This window comes from Lutjanus erythropterus, chromosome 2 (genome assembly GCF_056507025.1).
Source record: "Lutjanus erythropterus isolate fLutEry1 chromosome 2, fLutEry1.hap2, whole genome shotgun sequence".
Classification (NCBI taxonomy): Eukaryota; Metazoa; Chordata; class Actinopteri; order Lutjaniformes; family Lutjanidae; genus Lutjanus; species Lutjanus erythropterus.
This window is the reverse complement of record NC_139318.1, coordinates 27,044,469-27,070,711: the sequence shown is the minus strand read 5'-3', so window position 1 is coordinate 27,070,711 and position 26,243 is coordinate 27,044,469. Positions and strand designations below refer to the sequence as shown.

Here is a 26,243-nt window from a genome sequence, read left to right as displayed (position 1 = left end):
GCGTGTGCCTTGTCAGCGCTGTATGATAAATTATTCACAGTGACACGTTATGGTTGTTTTGAAAAGCCTCTAAAATTGTCTGCACACTCCGCCGCTACAGCAGGAGCCTGTTACCAAGCGCGCCGCGGGAAGCTTTGCAGAAAATAACAAGCAGATGTACCGAAAAGCTGTTCACGTATAACAGACGGCGGCTCGGCTATCATAAGGTGAATCTGAGATCACGTTGTTAAGAGAACAGTGAGTGATTTTCTGCTGCACTACGTCCACAGACGTCTGCTTTTCTTGACGTCAGGAGAAGTCTGAGCGCACCCAGCGCTGCGCACAAGCACAGCAACCACATCGCTCCCAGAGGGAAGGAGAGCACAGTCCAGCTACACATCGCCATTTAGGTATGTGTTTCTTTTTCTACACTCATATATCCTCTGAAACGCGTCACCGATCGTGCAGTTTTTCTGTTAGCAGTAAAACTTGTGAAGCTTTTAGTGTCGCATGTCTGCAGCCTCCTGATTTAACCTAAAGATGCTGCTGTCTTGCCTTCCTTTTGACTGCCATACCCTTGAGCGCTGCAGTACGCTCCGCACACCCACACCGCCTTTTCTTTCTGTAGCATACATACATACATACATGCATGATCACTGACACGACTACTGGACTCTTTTTTCTATTGCAGACACACTGCACCGGCAAAATGCTTTTAATTTCCATTCACCCTCCTGCTTGTCATGCACGCCCTGCAGCCTCAATGCAGAGTAAATATTTCTCAGTTACATTTAACCACAGCTCTGGTATTTGTAGATTTTTCTTTCTTTCAGAGTAACCTAATTGTTTCAAGCTTGAGATGTTAAATATAGCACAGGTCCCCCAGCTGGTATCTGCCTCTACTGACCATGCGTTTGTTTTTTGAGGCGGTACATGGTCCCCTTCCTTCCTTGCGACTGTCTCTGCTGCACTGTTTGCCCTACTTTCAAGCTGCTATTTGTTGCCATTTATTGTTGCCTGGCCGGTTGTCAGCAAAGAGGTACTTGTTGTGGCTTTTGGGGGGAAGTAGTCATCTCCTCTTATCGATGCGCAGGTTTATTGTTGTCTTGATGTTTTTCCTGTCACTGTTTTTGTATTCATTCATTCATTAACATTTGTGACATATGCTCAGACCTATGAACGTTTTCTGTCTTTATTATCCTGTCTTATGAAATAAAGAACAACCCAAGAGCAAAGATTTTTTTTCCCAAATGGAGTGCCTCTTTGCACCTGAGTGAGAATAGTCACACGGCAGCTATTTGGCTGTCTAAAACTGACCGACAGAGTGCTGATTTCAAACATTTAGTCTTAGTTTATTTATTATTTTACATTTTTGTAATAATTATTTAATGCTTTCAGTCACAGGTTACGTTTAGAAAAAGATCATGGTTTGTTTCATGTCAGTAAATAGCCGCTATTTACACCTCAGGTGCGAGTAGTAACTGGGAGCTTCTTCCTACCACACCCAGGTGTAAATAGCCACATTGGTTATCCTCCTTGGGTACAAATAGCATTGTCTGGTGGCAATAGCATCTTGCCTTTAAAAATAAGAGACTGCAGTACAGGCCAGGGCTTCACTGTTTTCATTTGGACTCTTTCGGCTTATTGATCAGTCATGATGCATATAAGAAGAAATATAACTTGTCCTCTTGTCATCCTGTCCAATCAGACTTGGTGGTCTTAAAAAATGCAAGCAAGAGCTGCAATAACTAGAACACTTAATCAGGAAAATCAATGGTTTATTTTATGGCATTATGCAACCATCACATCAGTCAGCCAAACTGTAATGGACATCTTAAAGTGATGCAGAGACAGAATATCTCTCACAGCCTTTATTCTGTTATTAACTGACTACATTAAACAGTGCAAGAGTGCCCATTGATTGCTGTGTAATATTTCAAGTCAAGTCTCATCTATTTCCCCGCTGTGTGCTGGAATGTTTGTAGCAGAGACGGCAGCAGAAAATACCTAAAAATTCACAAAGCCATCTTCACTTTGAGGGAATTTTGGTCTTAAACACCTATTTTCAGTAAACGTCACTGGTCCAATCAATATCATCAAAGATTTATCTAGATTTGATTACACATGGGGTGGGTCAAACTTGACTGTGCATGTATTCTGAGTCTATTCACTGTTTTTATTCTGTTCTTTCTGCCCCATAGCTGTAGTGTGGCGAATCCGATCAGCATTGTAGGATGCCTCTTGGAGAGGATGGAAATGGATGGAAAAAGAAGACATCAGACATCAAAGAACATTATGACTTCAAAGAAGTGCTAGGAACGTAAGTTGCACCGATACATAAGTGCTGTTGTCGGGGGCAAGGCTGGACTACGAAATGGCCAAAGTGTGCATCTGTACCAGTGGCCCCAGACCCTCAGTGATGCTGAAGTCCTTAGCTTTTGTCAGTTGGAAAATTAACTAACTCCTCCTAGATATTTTTAACAGCAGCCATTTTGACATGAAATGGTAGGGTAAACATAAAAGGTGTTACCGATGATACGAATTAAGGTTTTGTCCCATTCAGCTTACTGGAAAGTCTCTGCTACGCTAAAGACAATGGGACCTTAGTTGGTACCTACCATTAGTAACAACTGTTTGTGCTGTTATTTAGTATTATTGTGGCTCCAGGTCTATGTTCTTGATTTTTTCAAATATAATTTTAGTTTCAATTGACCCTTAAACAGTAAGTCCCAGTAGACAATTTGAAGGTGGATTAGGGAGGATGCCATCCCCCTTGTTAGCAAAACGACAATGAAATGCATTCCCCTTGTTAACATCCATCCCTTTGGTAACAGAGAGAGAATGCAGAGACAGAGGGGTTGTTTAGTTCAACATGTTAGTCTAGTCTGCCTGACTCATTAATCCTTTATCTGACTGAGGTTTGTGCAAGTCAGAATCTACGGCCCCGACCGTGGCTCTGACATATCAGTAGTCTAACTGTGCTGTGTATTGATAAATCATGTACTGCCCTTTGTACTGAAGTAGCAGACAGATTTGTCATTGGGACTTTTTCCTGCTCTTCTGTCAGTTTCACCTTGGTCCTACAATATTATGTAAACTATAGATGAAGGGGGTGTTTAAAAGTACAGAATCAAAAGAGCTGTTCATGAGTTGAAAACCTGGGCCCCACTTTTACATATTTTGGGGTTGAAATGAGTAATAGCTACAAAATGTTTTGGAACTGGTTTAGTAGATCGGCTCAGCTGGCAGCTGAGAGACAGCCTGAAATGGCTGCAATGTTGTCTGGGGTCAAATGTGCTCGTCCAAGTACGGCTTCTAAAAGTGTTTGTTTTTGGCACTGACTCAGATTGTTATTCTGAGTGTCTGACAACATTATGGAAAGAATCCCAGAGAACCTTTTCTGTCAGGAACTGAAGCCATTATATTGCTCTCTTCAAAGCCACTAGACTCCATTGATAAAAACAGGAATTTTATCTTGCAGAACATGGGAGTCGCTGGTGTGCTGCTGCCTCGATCAGTTTGTTTGTTTGTGTTATTGAAAGACACAACACTTTTGTACCTATTAGTGATCAAAACCCCAAAATATGTAAAATATGTTTAAAATTATTGGATTTACCCTTTAAATGTGGGTTAATAGAGGCCTGTCCTTCAAATCTGTTCTTTATTTTCAGAGATTTTGTTGTTCTTACATGGATCACATTGTGTTTAAATTGCCACAAAAACATTTGACAAATAGCAAAAATGAGGCCAGGCTGAGCTCCAGCACACCAGCACCGGTTGGAGTTTGAGGCAAAGTATAATGAAGCTGCCATGAGCAGTCTGCTGGGTGTGCTGTAATTGGCAGGTACTTGCCTGTAACAGAGTACATACACAATTTACAGAGAGCTGGTGAAACCGAGGGGTCAAAAGTCGCCCACCACTCATTTTTCCCCCGTCTGTCCCCATGCTGTCAGGGCTGCCTGATTTGAGTCTTGAGGCTGGAGTCTCTCAAGAAGCTTGACTGACATTTTGGATGTGCTTGGCTGTCACTTGTGCCTATTTTGACTCAGACTTGTCTTGTTTTTGGCCACTGTTGGCTGCTGACTCAACTATACAAAAATGCATTAATTCCCTGGCCAATTTAACTTTCTTCTGAGCAGCACAAAACATTTTGCAAGGATTACAGTCTCATTAGTTGACCAGTCAAAAGTGAATGCAAAGTAATCAGCAGAGTATATAAATACAAAACACAAAACATAAATACAAATGTCTTAAAACTGTCTTCACTACAGCCATGACTGTTGTTGTGTGCATGGTTGCATATGAGTTTGTTACGAAACATGATTAATACTCTTCCTGCCTTGGACATAATGTCAACATTTGTGAACATGAGTAACTGTATTTTAAATTCAACATTAATTCATGTAATCAAAACAATATGACTTGTATAGATAGTGACAGATTCTCACATAGGGATTCATTTTAGCCATTCAACACAAATTACTGTCCAGCACCAATCACTTACCTAAGCCGGTCCTGCCACACCATTGTAGATAGCGTACAGTAATGTGTATAATGTGGAATGTGCATGACTGTTATCACAGAGGTGATGATTTTAGATAGTTTGCCATTCATGTTTGCTTTGTCCTGTTTTTTTATTATTATTAGGGGAGTGGGATGAGTCCTGAATGGATACAAGGCTGCACTTCTCAGTGTGTGAACATTTTTGTCTTTGTATGAAAGCACTGAAGCCCACGTTTCATCATGACACTTTCTCTGAAACAAAATTCTGACTTAATTCCGTGGTTCTTTCTTATTGCCCACGACTTATTCATATACACAAACACCAATGAAACCTGTAATTTTTCCACAATACCCGTCTATCTATGAATGTATCAAAATCAGCTGCACCGTCCTCAGCTCATGTAATGATTGAATGGAGGGATATGAGAGACGGAGGAACAGGTTATGTATATCTCATCATCTGCATGTGTTCTTAAAGGTCTAGTATGTCATGTTCTATGGGGATTTATTGTCAGAATATATTCATAAGTATGTTTTCATTAGTCTATAATTACCTGAAATTAAGAATCAATGTGTTTTTGTTACCTTAGAACGAGCTGTTTCTATTTGCAGAGGGCGCAGGTCCTCGTTTTTTGGAGTTTGCCATGTTGAACCACCATGTCTCTATTAGAGATAAAACAATAATCGGTGTTACAATAAACCACAACAAAATTCCTGACAGTTAGTATGACCGTTTCAAATTTTAATTATTGTGATAACTACTGTGTTAACTACTGTTCCACATCAACCAAAGCTGGCAGCCGTCTCCCTGACACAGGTGCTGTGGCAACGTAGGTTTATTTGGCATCAGTGATAATGATAATACATTAGTAACACTGACATCAAAAACGACATGGTGCCATTTGAAACTGCTCTGAGGCTTTCAATATAAAAGTTGATTAATGTATTCCTTGTATGTATCAGTGCTTTTTGAACATTGTCAGCATATTTTAATGATACTGCAATATAATGACAACCGTGACAATTTTGTCCACTATAATCTAGGAGTGTAAATCATAAGTCTCATCACAATATGTTCTTATATCAGTTCTCTGGACAACGATATGATATTTGCTGATATCACAAAATTTTGTCATGATATGATTTCGATTCAGGTTCCTGCAGTCGACATCAGACGATATCGTGTCTATTTAACGCAGTGATTTACATTTATGCAAACTCAGAAAAAGCAACTAAGATGTGTTTCAACAATTTTATGACTGAACTCTTCCAGACATTTAAGACACAGACATGCCATATGATTTTCAAAAACAAAGTGTATCTTGAAGATGATGATATATGTTGATATTTTCACTTTGTCTCGATAATATTTGATTGTTGGACATTGATTGGATGTATTGATCCAAAACAATGTGCCATTAAACCCCTACACCATAGTTTCTTTCACACAGTTGGAAGGGGAGGGTGAGGTGAGTGTTAATCATTTGGCTGCCATCCACAACCTCACCTCTAGATGACACTAGACACACTGTTCCTTTAAGATAAAAGGAAAGGTCACATAAACCCGCTCCTGAAACGACTTGTCTGAAAAAGTTCAAGTTCAATGCCAGTTCATGAACGCAACATGATCTAGTGGCAACCTATATTTTGTATTGTCCTTAATCGACCCTGATTACTTTTAGTTGTTGCCACGTCATCTGGAATCCAAAATCTATCATATTTATGTTTTGATTTAATGCACTTTCATTTTGCCGTATACTGAAAGATTAATCTTCAACCAGCAGGGTAAAGGTTGCCTTCCAGTCAGTAATGGCGAGGGCTGGACTCACACAGACCTGTGACTGCACTCTCCGGGGGGACGGCGCTGAGCCCAGATGGTCGGGCGGCACCTCTCCACCCCCTCAAAACTAAGTACAAGTGACCTAGCACACGTCCACCTGTGATGACACGAGTCTGCCATATGGAGTGTGGTTGTTTTCTTTCTTCTTGGAATCACACCTGCTTCCCCAGAGAGGCTGCACAGAATCAGATTTTAATGACTGCACAACTCTGGTTAGCATCCAAAAAAGTGAAATAGCGGTGGGAAGATGATGAGGCTGTCTGGTTGTGTCGAGTGCTGTAGGAGGACATCAAATGAGACTCCATCAGTCTGCGTCTCAGAGCTGTGTGTGCTGTATGAAATGCACTTTGACTAGCAGATTGTATATTTGAGAATTCACGAGTGCTGCTAAACGCTGATAACTTCTGTTATGATTCCACTAAGACTCGCAGGAACTTAAAACAGTGATTGTAATTTGAAGTATGATATTAAAAGGTTATGTAACAAGGATTGAACGAGTGAATTGGATGGCATGTTCTCATATTTCAGAAGAAAATGGGGAAAAAAGCCGTAGTAATATTCTTTCCCTCCTGTCACTATAGCTGGACCTGGCAGAGGGCAGAATTAGTGTGTTGACGGAAAGCTCCTTATGCTCGGAGAGAAGATTACAGAGGAGCTTTATCCAGGAATTCAGTGTGTGAAGTTAATTGATTTATGTTGAAATATTATATTCAGATCCAGCTAATCCTCAGAGTTCTACCTCTGCTCGGAGTCCACTTCAGGACAAGCTGTCCTCAAGGTAGCGGATGAAAAATTCAGTTTTCATGGCTGTCACCCTTTGGTCACACATTTTTGACTTTTTTTGTTATCCCCATTAACACTTCTCTCGTTTAACAAAGTAATTTACAGCTGATGAAATGAACAGGACAGGAGACGTATATACCTCTGATAAAGGTGTAACTATATTTGTGAGGCTGGGTCTATATTTGAAGCACCTTATTCTCTCTCTCAACTCCCTGCCCCAAGACCCAGCTTTGTGTTTGTTCTCTTGTTTTATCCATTTTGTCTCTCTGTAAATAAATGAAATATCCTTTTGCATGTAATTCGGTATCCCTCTTTATGTTTCGGCTTTCGAGCTGGTTGTAACATAATAGGGGCTCGTCTGCGGCTCAGTTTGGAGTAGGTGAGTTAATCTTTCGTGTTTTCTATTTCGTTTGTTAGTAAGGGGGTTCCTGCTGATGTTATCATTGAGGTACGTTTTTCATTTTAAGAGCTTATCTGGTTAAGTAAGCCTGCAGGTGTTGGTATGGTCATCACCACTTTATTGTTTTCATGCTGTAACCCTGGGGTGGCCACTGGCATGACCAGGAAAGCTAACAAAGACTGGTTGATCTGCGGCCTTTTTAGAGTCGTGAGGATGTGGACTGATCAGAGTGAATATGGCACCACTACCTCAGTGTCAGTTGAAGGCAAAACAGATGTGGTGAGATTCTTGCTTACTCAGGTTTTCTTAGCTGTAAACCGGAGGCCGTCTACCCAGAGAGTTTTTGTTAAAGACTGTGGAGAGGTGAAGAGCGCAGAGCAGCGCGCCCATTACTGAAGCTGTTATGGGTTATTGTTGTAATCAGCGTAATTACTAAGAGTGTTCAACTTTGTGACAACTTTGTCTTGCGTGGATGTTGACATTATGAATGTCTTTTCCTCTTACAGTTTGATTAAATGCCAGGTGAATTACTTAGATTACTTAGATATCTAGTTGATTGAGTTTGATGTGTTTATGTATGAAAAAGGACGTTGGGGCAGGACTTAAATGCTTAGGAGTAGTAATCTTGATGCATGATCATAAGTTCAGTTTGCAAGTCCTGCAGACAGAGATATCCTCACCAGCTGGCAGCTTATCTGACAGAAATGAAGAGCATGGGGCCAGTTAACAGAATAATTTCAGACCACAGCACAGCAGTAAAAACAGCTCTAAACATCCACAACAGAGTACTAAATAAATATACTGCTGACACTCAATTCTCCTTTCAGATCTCTACATGATAGAACTATTCAACAAACAAAATAGTTACATGATACAATAAAAATGTGGAAAGAGCTGCTGCTAATATGCTGTTTGATTCAGTTAACTGAGCTTTAACAGGATGGACCTAAATGATAATTCAAAGATAGATATTTGGCATATGATAAAAGTATAAACATTTTGACTACGTACTACAAAACACTGTTGGAAAGCACTTATGCTGGTGGGTTTGTAGAGAAGAGCAGAAGAGTTAAGAGGTTTGATCTACACATGATTTTAGTAGAGTAAATGGAAAATCTACAGTTGTACAATTGTCAGTGAATGATCCAGTCCCAAGCCTTGTTGATATAAAGTTATTTTTCATACTGATGTCAGTGTAAGAATGAATCTGAAGAAGCTTGTTTGGGATTTGGGATTGTACTGTATTGGCCGCACGTATCCACTCTTCTCTTTCTGTCTGTTTCCCTCAAACGCACACACACACACACACCCAACAAGCACACACACAAAATGGATTAGGCTAAAAAGAGAAAGCTTTTTTTGGGACTTGGAGGCATGTTGGGCTTGAAGGCAGTGCTTGCATCAGGTGAGATCAATAGACTGATGGATGCTCGTAGCTGTCTGCAACAGGTCCAAGGGGCCTGGCTCTGTCTGATTGATGGTGTATCTCTAAAACAAAAAAAAAAGAACATTATGAATAATGCTTGCCATTGCAGCACACATCCATCATTTTGAGCGCAATGGGCTTTAATTATGTCACACTCTTATTCGTGTGGCTGCTGTGAGGCCAGTCCAGGAACTGGTCGCACCAACTGTTCTTTCAAACTTATCCTAAATAAGTGGAAAGGTATCCATAACTAAATTAAATCAGGGTACAATACAAAAAACTGTTCTTTCATAGAGATTGGTTGTTATTTAAACTAAAAAACTACTACATGTAAAGGCTGCACAGCTGATCACAAACCTAACAATCTCTCTGTTACAACAATAAAAAACACAAAGTATGATCTGCTTTGAGTACTTGGATGTGCTAATTGAAAACGGCAGGTAATACGTCTGTTCGTCAAAGGCTCCGTACACTTGATGATGTAGCTATTTATGCCCATCATCAATTCATGCATTAGCTGACCTTGAACACCAAATGGATTGTTACCGTGCACTTTCACCAGGACTACAAGTTCCAGCCCCCCTTGTTAGCTAAATTACCAAAATGCAAAAGCCATGCCACAGCAGCCGGAGCTGATCGCTGCCATTCTACACAATGCTTGTGATTCCACCAGCAGCAGCACCTTGTCACGTCCCAGAAGTGGCTTTTTGGACAGATGCTGCATCAGTTAGCACAGAGCAGACTGAGTGGGCAAGAAGTCAGACACAGAAAAAGTGAAAAGAAAAAAACGCGGCACAGTCACACCATGCCCTGTGGAGTTAACCAGTAATAGTGCTTTTTATTGATCAATCCAAGGTGCTGTCTGTGATGCTGTAGCAGATGGATTTGTAATTGCTCCTTTTTCTCTTTCTAAAGTGAACTGTAGAACACATGTTTCTCCATCAAAGCATTCAAATAAATGAAGTCATAAGTCATAAGTCAGCCTACATGTATTGGCAGTTATTTAGTTATATCCTTTACCCCCTTAAAACACTAACTTTTGGATATGCTACACAGCTTGTGATGTCACAGTAACTTCCTGTTTAGTTTGCGTAGTTGACTGCTTTTGATTCGACAGCGCTAGTAACCAGTTAACACATTCTCAAACTCTTGACTAGTTAAGATATTTATTATGTATTACAGTAATTTTGCAACTTAATATAACAAATTATTGTTTTTAACCCAAGTTGTAAGAACTTAGTAAGAAAGGAGAGAGTCCAGTCAAATAGTCATACCATGCAATGGTCACGTAGTGTATGTGTCTGCACCTTATAGTGCAGCTCTCTTTTCATAAGCCTAGTTTACAAACAGACCATCATGTTAAGTTCATAATAAAATATGTCAGGTGAAGCCTTGTCATCATGGAAGACAACAATATAAGGACACACTTATCATAGTGAAGCACTGTGAGACACTGACAGTGATATGAGAATGTGTGAATCAATATTTTCCCATATGGACAGCTGGGATTACAGCAACAACTCAGTGTGTGTGTGTGTGTGTGTGTGTGTGTGTGTGTGTGTGTGTGTGTGTGTGTGTGTGTGTGTTTGTGTGTGACCCATGCTGTGATGTTCACGTTGTGCTGATGGCTTTGGGGCAGACACTGTGCTACAGATGCACAATTTCCATAGATAAATCTATCTATCTATCTATCTATCTATCTATCTATCTATCTATCTATCTATCTATCTATCTATCTATCTATCTATCTATCTATCTATCTATCTATCTATCCATCCATCTGTCTCATGCTGTGATGTTTATGACATTATGTAAAAAATGTCTAAAAATACGCTGTGACAATCTTATTCCTGTACATAAAAACAGCCAAGCATCAGCTATGAGTCTTGAGACCAATGACTCATATAAAACTTATTTATTTGAATTTGTTTGATGCATGGCAGGATTATTTTATTGGCATAAAATAGATAAGATGATGATGTGTCAATATTTCAGTGGTATGTTGCTCACTGCTGGTGCATACAGAAACTAACAATCTAAGACTGAAGAAATATCATTTCACTCCTCTGTAATGTTAAAACTGACATGTTTGTAGCTACAGTAGCTTCCTCTCTTCCTCTGCGTCAACTGCTCTCCCCCGAGAGCCCACCCCTACTATGTCTCCAAGTAGAAATTAGCAACTAGATGGTTAATTACCACGTCTCTCGCGGCGACAGTAGACAAGTGTGTGTGCAAGCATTTTTTTCTTTTATAGGAGTAGGAAAGCATGGATCGGTTCATAGTATGAATTTAAGACAAAATGTGTGATCTAATATTTACTGCTGTACAAGCAAACCATACATCCAGGGAGAAAATTAACAATAACAGATAATAACAGATATTGTTGCTACATTGCTGCTGTTGTCACTGTTGTTATGAAGTTAAGGGTCTGTTACATAAAGCAGTGTTTTGGTTGGTTTGGTTTTGGAGGGTATCATTGCTCTCATTGCACCATATTACAGTGTTCACAACTATTTTAGAAAGCAGCTCATGTGATTATGTGTCCTCATCTCAGATTGATTCATTTTGAGTCTAACCAGGTAGATTAATTGATTAGTCGATGGACAAAATTAACAGGCAGCCTTTTTTTTTTATCATTGAATAATTATTTCATAACTCAATTTTAAGGTTCCAGTGTGTAATGTTTAAGAGATTTATTTGCATAATATGTCAAAATGAATCACCTGAAAATTAGATGACTGTGTTTTGTTTCCTTAGAATAAGTGGGTCCTCTCCCATGGAGTCCGCCATATTACACCATCATGTTTCTACATTACCCGAGAGTGAACGAACCAAACACTGGTTCTAGATACTTTTGCATTTTTTGTGGCTACTATAGTTTCTCCTACACACCCGATAGGGGAAGGGGTATTCAGTTTTCTATCATTGTAAACTGAATATCTTTTGGGTTTTGAACTGTTGGTCCGATAAAACAAGACATTTGAAGACCCCATCTTGGGTTCTGGGAGACCATGATAGGCATTTTCACTAGTTTCTGATATTTAATACACCAGATTATTAATCACTAAAATAATCATTTTGCAGCCCTGTAACAAACAAGGATTTTTTTCTACCATGCATGTCCAGAAACAGAAACATTGTAAAACAAAATTGCACCTGCTTCACCTATCAGAAAAAATAGGGCAATTTCCGTCTGTCTTCCAGTCTTGGCTCATTGACCCTTCTATTTGAAACAGCCAATAGCACTAAATAGATTATTACTTGCCAATAATAGAAGTTTAACGCTCTTGACGGTCTGAGGAAACCTGGGCTGCAAATGCTGCAGACTTAAACACATTAAAATGCTTTTATGGGTCGATGAGAATTGGAGCTTTATGTGATTTCACTATGAGATTATTTTAAGGACTTTTTAAATATGAAACCGGAGATGTGTGTGCGAGAGAATCATCTCTCCTCATGTGCATCAGCTTCACTATGCAAACGTTTCTGCTGCGCTGGTTCGTTGAGCACAAGATGGCCACGGTACAAAGCCATCTCAAGGATTACCACAGATCCACACTAAGCATTTATTATGCCATGTTGATGATGGAAAAAAATCCAGTTAGAAAGGAGGTGTGCTGAGAGAGGGTGCACAATAACTCCTCTACTGCTCTGTAATTAACTGTTAATAACCATTAAAAGCAGAATAAACAGAAAGTGAGAGATGTTTGCCTCCTTATCACACAGTTGCTCTTGGCAACGGCACTGTGAGGTCTGCAGCCTTTTATTTAAGGTTGCAGACTTAAGTGAAGTTCAGATTGAGGACTCGTCATGCGCACCGCAGTGTGACAGATGGAAAAGATGAGGGAATATTTGCTAGAACATGAACGTTGAACCTCCATTGTGTATTGCATGACAGCGGTGTTTCACACGCATGTAAAGGATCCCTGTGGTTACTAACAATGATTGTGCTTTGAGGCCTCCTCCTGAGCCTCCTCCCACGCTCCTGTGGGGAGACTGTGTAAATACACACTATTCTCCCTCTCACCACCACCGTAATCCATAATGCAGTCTAGTCTCCCTCAGAAACAGCCACGCTACACTTTAATATATCTATTATTGAACAGGTTAAAAATAGTTTCTTCTCTTTTTTAAAAGCGGCTGATATTACTATAAATGTCTGTATGCGACTGTTGCTTCACCTCACCTCCTGAGCCTTTTTCTCAGCCACCCAAAAACCTCTCAGTAATGTCACCATTTTGAATTATTCATCTAAACAGCACTCACACACACAAGCACACACACCATGCAAACACACACACACAGATGGCTGATTGGAGGGTATTTTCAGATCTTTTTTTAAAAGCTCTTGTGTCGTGGTTAGTTGTGAAACAGATTTTTGGAGGCCACAAAAATATCTAATATCATAGAGCTTGGCCATATATGAATATTATATTGATATGGTGATGTGAGACAAGATATCATAGTAGATTTAGGATATTGTTATATTGTGATATGCAGTCTCAAGCAAGTCCCAAGCCATGGAGGTGACAATCAAGCAAGTCAAGTCATTTCATCCACAATTCTGAGGATCTACCCCGGTTTACACATTTAATAATATTAACAGTAAGATGTATTTATATAGCACGTTTCAAAACAGCAGTGGAGCAAGTGCTTCACACTTAGTAAAGCAAGTAAACCAAAATAAATACACAACAGTGAAAGCAGTATATTGAGCCAAACAGTGCAGCGCAAGTACCCAGAAATACATAGTAAACAGCATGTGAAAAAAAAAAAAAAAATTAACACTAACACTGATACTCAATAATAAAATCAGTGAACAACAAAACACAATTAAAGGACAGATAAAACCATTTGGAATTGCAGGCAGCAAATTTATAAAAGCACCACCATATGCAAGTGTTTTTTTAAAGGACTTAGCTGACAGAGCATTAAAATACAGAGAAGATCCAGGGACATCTGACACATGGTAAGTAAATCAGTTAAAAGACAGACAGACAACAATCTAAATATCAAGTCCTTTTAAACCTCAGTCAAGTCTCAAATCATGAATACGAAGTCAAAATCAAATAAAGTCTCTTAGTCAAGCAAGTTTCAAGTCCTCAAATCTGTGACTCAAGTCTGGCTCGAGTCAAATCCAGGACTCGGGTGCCCTTCCTCTGGTCATATAACAAAAGAATTGTCTTTTCTTCGTTTGAAAGGCTGCATGACAGTTAAGTGATATGATTTTCTGAACTTATCAGACTGTTCAAGTTCTGGGATTTGCATTTACCCCCTTTTGAAGGGGGCAAATGTCAAGACGAATTAAAAATGATCTGCATTTAAAGCTTTGAATTTTCAGTCTTGTTTGTACTGTCTTTTATGTAACGCTCATCCATCCATCATGGCCTGTAGCCTAAGAAGAATCCTACTTTAGCTTTCCGATCTTGTCCATTTCACCTCACTCTCCCACACATTTCTCTTTCTTTCTCTAATGTGTGCATGTGTGTGTGCATGTGTGTGTTCATGTGTGTGTGTGCCTGTGTTTTAGGGGAGCTTTCTCCGAGGTGGTTCTAGCAGAGGAGAAGAGGACCCAGAGGCTGGTGGCCATCAAGTGCATCCCCAAGAAAGCGTTAGAAGGCAAAGAGAACAACATTGAAAATGAGATTGCAGTACTACACAGGTGAGCTTGAGGCCCTCCTAGCAATGCGCCAGCGCTGTGTCCAGCGGAGGGAGGAATTAGGCGGTGGAGCCTCTTTACAACAATGCATGTGCAGATGCTGAACGTATATGCAAGGGGTCAATTGAATGGGCGACTAAATGCATGGTGTCAGTAGAAACAGTAGGATTGTGCACCGGAAATGTCAGGAGTAAAGAAGATAGACCTATTTTTAGTGTCCCTGTTGCCAGGGCAACAGCACACAGAGGCGGAGATGGTGTGGAGTTCCCCGGAGCAGTGTATTGAAGAAAGAGAAAGAGACATAGAGGGTGGAGAAGTGCAGAGAAGGGGGGGGGGGGGGCGGGGGGGGGTTGATGGAAGGATGAAGATACAGAGGAATGGATGGAGTGGAGTTTGGACAGAAAAAAAAACACTGAGGGATTCTCTGTTTTTACAAAAATTATTATTACACATTACACTCTTAGAAGTAAGGGGTCCAAAAGGGTTCTTCTTGAAGGGCTGAGGTTCTACCCAGAACCATTTGCTGCTTCAGAACCCTTTTTTGAAAACAGGGTTTGTCAAGAGTTCTTTGTAAGACTGAGGGTTCCATGAAGTACCCGTCTGAGAAGAAAGAGTTCTTTGTTGCAATAGTTGAAGAACTCCCTGAGTGGGTTCTAGATAAAACCTCTAGAATATAAAAGGTTCCTTGGTGGAATCACCTGGGTGGGTTCTAGATAAAACATGTCAAATATAAAAGGGTTCTTGGTAGAACCACCTGGGTGGGTTCTCAATAAAACCCTTGGAATATGAAATGGTTCTTGGTAGAACCGCCAGGGTGGGTTATTGTTACCACTCTTAGAAGGTGCAAAGGTTCTGGATAGAACCCCTAGAGAGGGTTTCAGGTTACACTGCACACTACACTACAGAAGGGTTCTCTGTAGAACCTCTGATGGGAAGTTGTGGTTGAAGCTTTTCACAGATGGCTCTAGGTATAACCCTTTATGTAGGGTTCTTAATGAAAGTTTCTGAAGGGGTTCTAAGTGGAACCTTTAGAAAAGGTTCTACCTGGAAACAAAAATGGTTCTCCAATGGGGACAAGCTGAAGAACCCTTAACTGTTCTTGTTAGCACCTTTATTTCTAAGGGCCTTTAGACTCATTTGAGTGTGATACATCAGAAAAGTTGAAAGTTAAAAAATAATAATAAAAACACAGAGAGGGATTCTCTATTTCTACTGAAAGTCACATTAGCTGCTCTCAGCTGCTGATGTGTTATAGCGACGGTGGGTTCTTATGCTCTCAACTCTACTTGAAAGCCAAGAGAGATGCTTGACTGTCTGTTGGCTCGTTCATAACAATAAACGATCCAATTCTGTTTTTTTGTACGTGTAAGAGAATAACATTTGTTATAGTCATTCTGTCAAACCCTGTAGCTCTAATCTCCAAATCTGCTCTTTGTTAAAGGTTCCAGCTGCAGACACTGGTCATTGTCTTTCTGAGCAGGAGCGAGTGGCTGCGTGCAAAGCTGTTCTGTGTATGATCCGAGAGGCTTTTCCAGTTTGTGTTTCAGGAGAGCAGGGCCAGCACACAGGGTTGATCCCAATTTACTGTAGGGCTTTCCAAAGAAGAGAGAGAACAGACTCTCTAAATTTGAATTATGCAGCAAGAATGCCATCTGGTGACCAACTGACAGTAAGCATTAGAGAAATGTGGCTCAATTAAAAATGTAACATATTCTATCTGATGTTTTTTTTCTATTTATCTTCCTCAGAATCAAGCACCCCAACATTGTTTCACTGGAGGACATCTTCGAAAGTACATCCCATCTATACCTTGTCATGCAGCTGTGAGTTCTTCTCCCTCTTTAGGGCCAATTATATGTTAGAAAATGTGAATTTACGAGGCATTTTTACAGTGAAATAGAGCTGAAACAATTATTTGACTAACAGCGTTGAGCAAGTTTACACTTTACACAGATTAAAATGAATACTCATAGTTCACAATTTTGAATTTTGAAGTCTGTGGTCCCAAAAAATGAACTATTTCGTATTAACTTCTTCAGTTTTCTTAAATGAGCTGATCCAAGCTGTTGTTTTTCAAAATTGAGCCAGTCCCCAATCATTGTCAGTGCCCACCTCCCAAACTAAATGAATTACTGTATGCTATTATAGAGTCAAAGATTACTTTTAAAAGCCAAGAAAGGTGCTGGAAAAAAATAAATAAATAAATATTGTGTGAGGGTTGTTAACTGACGGGAGTTGACAATGCTCACGTTCATGTTCAGTAGTTGCAAATAAAAACGTTCAGTTCAACTGTCACCAAAAATATTAGCATGTACAAGAAACACACTCTTTTCACGTGGTCGTGCACAACACTAATGAGTAATTAATTTGTCTTAAATGAGACTATTCGCTGATTTTTTTTTTTCGTGTAAAGTGCTGTCAATTGAATATATTTGGGTTTTGGGACAACAAAGCAAGACATTTAAAAATATTTCCAAGGCACTTATTCATTTTTTATGTCATTTTCTGACAAACATTCAGTTAGTGTAATTTTCTCCTGATGTGTCCCCTCAAAGAGCTTTAAAGATGTAAAACCATTTTTTTTCCACATTGTAATGTTATATATATTAGGGCTGTGCATTTGCAAGGATCTGAAACATAAACATACATATCACAATATAGGGGTTACTATTTAATATATTGCGATACTGTAAGCAAGGTGATACATTGTACAATACAAATTGTAAATTGCAATTTTTAAATCCAATTTTAGGAAAAGTATCATAGTATGAAGAATACACCACCATATGCATAATTCTGAGTTAAAAGTTTACTTTACTTTTTATGTAATCAGTAGAGTGAAGATAGATACAAACACTGCCATGTAGCAGTTTGGGGTTTAAGCACAACAGAAAATGAACCACTGCCACAAATCTCTGTGTATCATAATATCATGATGAAGTTGAGAGTGAGTACAGCATCACTAAATATAACATTGCTATACATTTATTGGCAGAATATAGCAGAAGTGGAGTATAATATGTAAGTATGTTTTCATTAGTGTATAATCGCCAGAAACAATTATTGTGTTGTTGCCACCTTAGAATGACGGTGCAGGTCCTCCTCCATATAGGCCACCATGTTGCACCATCATGTTTCTGCAGTAGCCCAGAGCAGACAAACCAAACACTGCCTCAAGATACTGGCTTTTTCATGACTACCACCATTCTAATACAAGCTTGGAAGAATGAGGCAAAGTGTTTGCAATCTGCAAGTTCAACACTAAATGTCACTAAATCCTGCACACAGGTCCTTTAATTGCAGCCTCAGTTAAATCTAAAGCCTGCCATATTCACCTCTAAAGGTACAGGACTATAATATTTAGCTGTTTTCTATGATATCCGTCCACAGGGTATCTGGAGGTGAGTTGTTTGACAGGATCGTGGAGAAAGGTTTCTACACAGAGAGAGATGCCAGCCAACTCATCCACCAGATCTTGGATGCAGTCAAATATCTCCATGATATGGGGATCGTCCACAGAGACTTGAAGGTATCACTGAAAACAGAGGCATAGATACAGACAGTTGACCCTTTTTTCTCATTTGCAAACTGTCCTCTTTGATCACTCTTGTTGTCTTTTGCAGCCAGAGAATTTACTGTATTACAGTATGGATGAAGACTCCAAAATCATGATTAGTGACTTTGGACTGTCAAAGATTGAGGGAACGGGCAGCGTCATGTCTACAGCCTGCGGTACTCCTGGATACGTGGGTAAGGCGTTTATTTCTCTGGTCATGCAGTCTCTCCTCACATCCCCCCCTCTCTTTCATGTGAGCTCAGCACTTGCTGTTTCAGCTGATATCCCCTTCTTTATTCATCATGTTGTGAGAGCCTCTTTCATCCACTACTGAGTCAATTGCAAGTGTTTCAGAAGTGCTCTCTACCTGTTTAACTTGACCTGTCAGATCACATGGTATTACTGAAAGGTCAAGAGTATTTGAATCCCCCCTCACTGCTGCTCCGTGTCGTATATTTTCCACTTTTCCTGAATGTGTGTTTGTTTCACAGCTCCAGAGGTGCTCGCTCAGAAGCCGTACAGCAAAGCAGTGGACTGCTGGTCCATAGGCGTTATTTCTTATATTCTGTAAGTCTGAGCCCATTCATCATTGACAAGTATGCAAAGTGGTCCTTTTCTAGTATTGATTATGATCCAATATCCCTCAGGTTATGTGGATATCCTCCATTTTACGATGAGAATGATGCCAAGTTATTTGAGCAGATTCTGAAAGCAGAGTATGAATTTGACTCTCCGTACTGGGATGACATCTCAGATTCAGGTATTACCAGTTATTAAAAATACCTATGACAGATCAGATACAGTGCACTATTACAACATGGACTTCATTTGTGTTTGCAGCCAAAGACTTCATCTGTCACCTGATGGAGAAAGAGCCTTTGAAGAGATATACATGTGAGCAGGCACTCCAGCATCCATGGTAAAAACAGAAGATAAACTACTTATCATCTTTATATCTTAAAAATTATCTAAACTACTGTACTGCTACTATACTATTTGTCCATAAATTGATCAAACCAACTAATTTTTTTTTTATTAAGACAATTACTTTGATAATATATTTATTTTTAAGGCATTAATCAGACAAAAATGCCAAACATTCTGTAGCTTCATGTGAGGATTTGCAGCGTTTACATGTGTTATAACTGTGTAAATTGATTATGTTTAGGATTTGGATTGCTGATCAACCAAAACACATAATTTGAAGTCACCTTGGGCCAACAGCCATCTTTCTATTTTTACTATTTTACGGATAAGATTAAAAAAGTGTCCACTCTGAAAAATCATCAACTGTAGGGCTGCAGATAACAATTATTTTCATTAGTGTTTATTTTCTTAATTAAACGATTGAACTATTTGTCTGTAAATGTCAGAAAGTATTGAAAAATGCACATTGTAATTTCCCACAGCCCAAGGTGACATATTGAAATGTTTTCTTTTATCAATCTAATCAATTTCATCATTTGCAGATGATACCATATTATATAAGAAAGACAAAGGGCAGATAGACATTGTTATAACAAATGCAAATGTATGTTTTGCCTATACATATTGTAAACAATGTAGGCAAATAATTTGTTTCATTTGCATTTTATCAGATATCAGTGCAAGTTGAATGTGTACAGGTATGGGTGTGTCATGTCATATCAGAGACACATTACAATAGAACTGCACTGTAAACTAAAGTGTATTATTTCCCACTGTTGTGCAAAAGTGCATAAAATACAAATCGTTACATTACGTTACATTACCACAACATAATTTTGCCCTTTACTTGGTAGATCTGGTTCATGTGTTATTTCCAAAAGGGGAAATAGCAGATATGTGATTTCACTTCAGTTTACAGTACAGTTATGTTGTAATGTGTTCCAAATGATCCTCTATTAAAGGCTAATAAGAGTCTAATAAAGGCTCTAATACTGTCTAATAAAGAACATATTATTTCTAGTTTTTCTCTAATTCGATACAAAGTACAGCTTGTTATGTCTTATTATGTACTGTAAAATAAAGTGTGACCTCTGTGGTCTCAAAGTGTTGATAGTGTATATAACTGTATGGGATGTTGTAACAAAACGACAATAAACATATTGTGGAAAATAAATCCAACCAAATGTGCAGAACTAACTACAGGATATTCACATGATATGTATGACAACGATAAGTATTGAATCTTCACATTTGAGAAGCTGGAACCACCTTAGGTTTGGCATTTTTGTTTCAAAAATGACTGTAACTCTTAACGATCTGTCTTTTTACTAATCAGTGAATAATAAGGTAGTATAAGCTCCTGTCAGGTGCCTCAGGTGCTTATAAGTTCTCTATTTCTTGTTGACTTTGCAGGATCTGTGGAGACACAGCTCTGGACAAGAATATCCATGAATCTGTCAGCGCTCAAATCAAGAAGAACTTTGCCAAAAGTAAATGGAAGGTCAGTGTTTCAGCTCAATCATAGAGAGACCTGCTGAAAGAGCAGAATTAAGATTGGCAGGAGCTGGAGCACTTTTTGTACGCCTTTGCTGTTTTCCTCCCTCAGTAGCTGTCAGGCACAGACGGTTTCTCCTTCCTCTCCCTCTGTCTGTTCATGCAGCAAGCATTTAATGCCACAGCGGTGGTGCGCCACATGCGGAAGTTGCAGCTGGGCACTAGTCTCGAGGGACCCAGTCAGATTACTCCCACCAGTCCCTGCCATGGACATCTGCTCCCAGAGGAAGAGGAGGAGGAGGAGGAGGAAGATGACTTGGGGAATGGGGAGGAGGAGAGCTGTAAGTTATCAGTTCACAGTAAATGAACAAACGTTGTTTCAGACAATGTGGCTCTCTTCACTCACAAGAATTATGTCATAGTATGTAGTTAAAGGTTTAATGATGTAATAAACATCAAGGGTGGATGAATTTCTGCAATGTTCATGTGATATCAGTGTTACTCTAATTCCCATTTTCTAACTGGTAAATAGCGTTCCTGTGCACCAAAGACCCTGTTTAAAAATGTTTTTTGGTGGGCTGAACATAAGGACAGCCCACCTTTTGGAAGGTCAAGTGGCTCTTCTCACAGTTATTATGTCTGTTACTAGAGATTTGCCAGATTTGCTTTGCACAGGTTAGCAAAAAAAACAAAACAAAGATGTTTCAAGAACTATCAGCTTTACACTTTTTAAGATAGAGGCTATTCCAACTGTTGACATTGGCAGGACAAAGTAATTTGCAACATGCAAGAGAATGCAGGACCGCCACATCCTGCACATATTTTCCTGTTATGCCCTTATCTGAGATGCATCACATTTACACAACAATGTGGTCGTGCTACATGCTTCTCAGATGACTTTGGGAAGTGTTTTGACTGATCAGATCACAATGTGTCTTGGTGGTTGTTTACACTAGTACTGTATTTAGTGCCGTCCACTTGTGATCTGGTGTGAACAGGGTCTTAATTTAGTAAATATGGTGATACATATTCAAAGTTTTTTAACCTTGGGGGCAACTTTGCAATCATACAGCCGTCAAAACAATCTTGAGTTGTCTGGTGACCTGAATGATTGCAAGTGGTGGGAAATCCTTCTCATCTCTATAATCTGTCCCATATGATGTGAATGTGGCATTAGAGGTGGGTGCTGGATTAGCCTGGTTTAAGACATTGTGTAGAAGAGACTCAGCGAGGGGGATCAGCCTCAATTGTGTTGTATTGTTATCCGTGTTTCCCGAATCTCTACAACAGGGGTGGTGAGTGCAAAGTTAGCACAACCAAATTTAGAACGGCTACACAGAAATAAGACCCTGTTTGAAAATTTTCCTTTTTACATTTTAACCGACTGCAGGAACAATATTACATCTAAGCTAAACCTCTAATCACATGTACACTGTACCTGGTTGACCCATCCTCTCCTGTTTATCTCAGTTTTCCCACTTTCCTTGCCTTCATCCACTCACCTCTGCTTCATCGCTCCCTCTATGACTCTTCACACTCATTCGTCCTCCCCATCTTCCCTCTTTCACATGATCCCATGCATACTTCTACAACATATATCAATACAAGGAGTTGCAAGTCGCCATATATCAAACACTTGTTACTGAAAGCAAACAGAAATTGTCACCCAGGATTTGCTGTTTTTGCTAACTTAATAGTGATCTTCTTCCTGGTCAACTGGCTGGTTCACCAGGCTCCCAGTATAGTTAGCCATCTTGCAAACTATATTCATCCACAGAAATAACAAATATTTATTATTTATAACTTCATATAGAGATTTTACTTAAACAGAGTTAAACAGATATTACAGAAATGTCCTGTGATCATGAGTGTTGCTTAGCATATACAGAGATAGACATTTGATCCATCAGACTGACTCACCAGACTATTGATTTTGGGGAGGTGAAAAGTTTCTTGCACAGAAATGTTCATCAGAGCTGTGAATTTGTCGTAGGTGCATAGTTGGTATCACTGTATCTGTGGACATACATGCGTCCTCATAGTAGGCCTCCTATAGGCCTATAAAAAACAGTTAGTTTTGTTGAATGTCCTTAGAACATGACAATGTTCTTCTCTTGTTTGCTTCTCTAGCATGCACACTCGCTAAATTGACATCAGCCCACAGCCTCACACTTGTAAACAAACCAGAGTGTGCAGATGATGAGGCAGCTGTTTGGTTTGCCGGCTGGTTGCCCCAGATGTAGAGGTCTATGCAGTTAGAGACAATATCCAGTCCAGGGAGCTGTTTACTTTTAGTGAGACACAAACATTTTAAATGGCTTCTGCAAAATGTAAGTTTATTTATTTGTAAGTTTAACAGGAGCATATGACAGAAGCTGAAAGCTTTACCTCAGGAAGCATCACGACATGAACACACAACATCAGAAATCACCCAAAGACAGATGTAGTCTGATTTTCCATCAAGTAGTTACCATAATAACAATGAAAATTAAATGAAAAGAGATTCAGCTGGTAACCAGATGGCTCCTTCATAAATAGGCAGAATATCTGATTTCTGCAGAGGTCTATATGGTTATAGTGGACCAGTCTGGTGTTGTTTTCAGGTGATTTACTTAAGGTAAACACAGTCAACATGCATAGCAGCACTACACTCTGGCGTCACACTTCTCAGAGGCTATAGATTTATCAACACGTCAGCTGTGCTGCTTTCAGATGCTACAGGGGTTTTATGAACTGAAGGAGAAGCTTGTCACACCATGTAAAGTAGCAGTGGACAGCTGTAAGAACCACCCATATTCAATCAAAGATCAATTCAGACTGATTTACTAACTTTCCTGCTGTAGCCACATTACATTTTATTGTCAATTCCACTAATTTCAGATGAACCAAAGTCATTTTGTTTTAGACCTATCCTCTCAGTAGGTGAGTTTTGTGCTGAAACAATTGTCCTCCATCTGGATGAAAACACTTGTGGTGTCTGCATAAGCTTGTACTTGTGCATGTGCATGAATGCGTGCAACACTTAAAGGTTCCAGTTTGGGCGTTTAAAGATATGGTAACCCTAGTTAGAAGGTTCTCGCTGCATACCCTGATATGTGTTGTTGGATTTTCTTTGTCTTTAGAAAGGAGGTAGTGTGTGTTAAGGTATCATGACCCACTGTCGGAATAGCCACAATTATGAGAAGACACCTAAATGCCAAATACCAGAATTCATTTTAACTTCATGTTCCCTGTTTTGCTCTAATCTCCAGTGTCCCACTATGAAGATGGCCGTCGTGGAAGCACTGAGGGCAGCACAGATCGGGACAGCCTGAGGAGCTGCACCTACTGCTGCAGGCCAGCCAGTCGCGTCTGAGCACAGCCTCCCATTGTCATGGTGACATTGTATCCCTGGAGCGCCCAGAGCCCGCCCGCCCGCCCAGTCTGGCCAGGAATGCAGAGTAGTTATCAGGCAGTGCCCACCAGAGTACATCCACAGTGAGCAGGTCACTGTCACAGTGTGGAGGAGAAACATACTGTAAGTCTTTGTCCAAAATAATAAAAAAAAACACATCCTGACTTAAGATAAACACACTTTTTAACTTTGTTGCACAACAGAATGCAAGGAAAGGAAGGGCCTGTCTGCAGGATTATCCTAAAATAAACCCCCAAGCAACCTAACATGTAGTTGTCCTCTGTGCAGCTATAGCAGACAGCGTGCACATTTACAAGAAGTGGTTCTGGATGTTAGCTTCAGGAAGCCTCTGGAGTCTTCATCAAAGACGAGGCAGTGGCCTAAAGGCTGTCTTCTCCATTATTTTTGTCCTCACATTATCTGTCACATCTACCTCTAACCGCAATTACTGTCCATCTACATCCATCTGGCTCATATGCTCTACATTACCGGCAGCTTTCTCCAAAAATCTGGCCAGACAGGGCAAAACAAAAAAAAACAAAACAAAAAAAAAAGCTTTCTTGGGGGGAAACAGTACTGAAAGCTACTCCTGCATGTCTTTATACTCTTTACCCATCAATGTGACACAATCCAGTCACTGACCAAGTAGCTGTTTAGTTGAATAGGCATGTCTTCACTCCTGATGCCACCTGCCCATTTGTTCTGTTTGGTCACTCTTGTCTTTTTTCTCATATTAGATGTTTCTGTCACGTTTAAGTGTTATTACTTTTGTTTAAAGCCTTTTTTGGGAAGTGGAGGGTGATTCTGGACTCTATATTCTGGCTCAGACTGGGTTTGTGAAGAGCGGTTCTGACCTGGAGTGTCTGCATGCTTCTGTTGGGGAAAAACAATGAAAATGTATGAATATCATTCTTTCTTTTTTTGTTTTATGGCTGTTCTGTTATCAGAGGCTCAAACTGAGATCCCCGTAAGTCCGTAAATCACAGGAATCGGACCTTTTCCTTCATGTTAGGAGGAGTTGCACTCATGTTAAGACTCCTCTATGCATGGGAAGAAAACAATCATATTAATATCACACTCATCCTCCCTGTTCTGTTCCTGGCAAGCGTCCGCCCCGCTGTCAGTCTTTGCGTCTTATGCTGAGTCGGAGGGATCTCAGTCTGGGTGCTCCGCCTGCTCTGTGCTGTGCACCTCTAGTGGAAGAAGTTTTGGTCTACTGTTTGCATGACCTGGTTAAATATGTTTACATGAATGATGATCAATTAGTATAAACACACATGATTATTATTACTCTGTTGTATTGAAAAAAAAAAGATGTAATACTGTAATTTTGAGCTATATAATGTGAAGTGAGTAACACCAGAAGTAATGTTGTTGACAAAAGTACAACACAGCACAGTGGACTTATCATTTGCATTGACTATGATGGTCAAGTCTCTAACTGAGTGACATTTTCTCCTGTACTATGTTTATTTACAACTCAGATGTTTCCTTTTTCAGTCGGTTTTCTTGCTGTTGCTTATGTAGAATCTCTTAAACTGTTTATTCCCTGTCTGATACCCAGGCACAAGCAGAAAAAATACACATATCCTAAAGAGATGATTCAGATTATTTGAAATGGGGTTGTATGAGGTACTTATTGGTGGTCACTGTATTACTTACAGTAGATATGGGTCAGCATGCTCACAGTTTGGAGAAGCAGAGAGGGGTGCCAGCACAGACACTGAGCAATGTCCTGCGGCAGACAGGTTCAGCAACTAAAGGTATTTTAGCCACCGAAAAAAATCAATATCAATTTATGTGTGTAGGTTATATTTAGAATATTTTCAGAGCTTTACTTTGCCATTAGACAGTCTTTTGTGATGGGAAACCAAGGCAAACAGACTCCACGCAAATCTGTCATTTTACCGGGACAGATTCAGTCATTTTGGGGCATAAGGCAAATGCAAGCATGGGGCCCTGCACATCCTTCTTCCCCTTTTTCAATCCACAAAGAAATTCATAGTCATCATTAAAAGTCATAAATATCAACTGTTATTTATGGTGGAGTGCTGAGGGTGAATTGAGGCGTCTCACAGTTTCAGGAAAGTAGTTGTTCTGAAGTCTGGAGGTACAACAGCAGATACTTCTGCATCTCTTGCCAGATGGCAGCAGGGTGAACAAGCTGTGGCTGGGGTTGGTATTATCTTTCGGTATCATTTTGCTCCCTCATTTTTTCAGCAACACAGGAGTAGCTTTGCTTAAGTTTTCTTTGCTTAAGTTGCCTACTGTCTTCCCGAATC

General features: G+C 39.8%; 1 protein-coding gene across 1 annotated transcript; it reads left to right on the top strand.

Annotated features, from left to right (window-relative positions):
* Nucleotides 1-228: 228 nt before the first annotated feature.
* Nucleotides 229-25,826, top strand: camk1a (calcium/calmodulin-dependent protein kinase Ia). The gene is made up of 12 exons (XM_084745168.1): nt 229-389; nt 2,181-2,299; nt 14,462-14,593; nt 16,339-16,413; nt 17,981-18,119; nt 18,214-18,340; nt 18,638-18,713; nt 18,794-18,906; nt 18,987-19,065; nt 20,487-20,574; nt 20,734-20,908; nt 23,819-25,826. The coding sequence occupies exons 2-12, from the start codon at nt 2,214-2,216 to the stop codon at nt 23,920-23,922; spliced, it is 1,194 nt and encodes a 397-aa protein (XP_084601294.1). The 5' UTR covers nt 229-389; nt 2,181-2,213; the 3' UTR covers nt 23,923-25,826.
* The last annotated feature ends 417 nt before the right edge of the window (nt 25,827-26,243 follow it).

Bases quoted from the DNA above. Each gene is read 5' to 3' on its own strand.
- camk1a (XM_084745168.1), top strand. From the start codon at position 2,214: ATGCCTCTTGGAGAGGATGGAAATGGATGGAAAAAGAAGACATCAGAC. The intron at 18,120-18,213 runs GTATCACTGAAA...TGTCTTTTGCAG, and splicing joins TCGTCCACAGAGACTTGAAG to CCAGAGAATTTACTGTATTA. The intron at 18,907-18,986 runs GTATTACCAGTT...TTGTGTTTGCAG, and splicing joins GGATGACATCTCAGATTCAG to CCAAAGACTTCATCTGTCAC.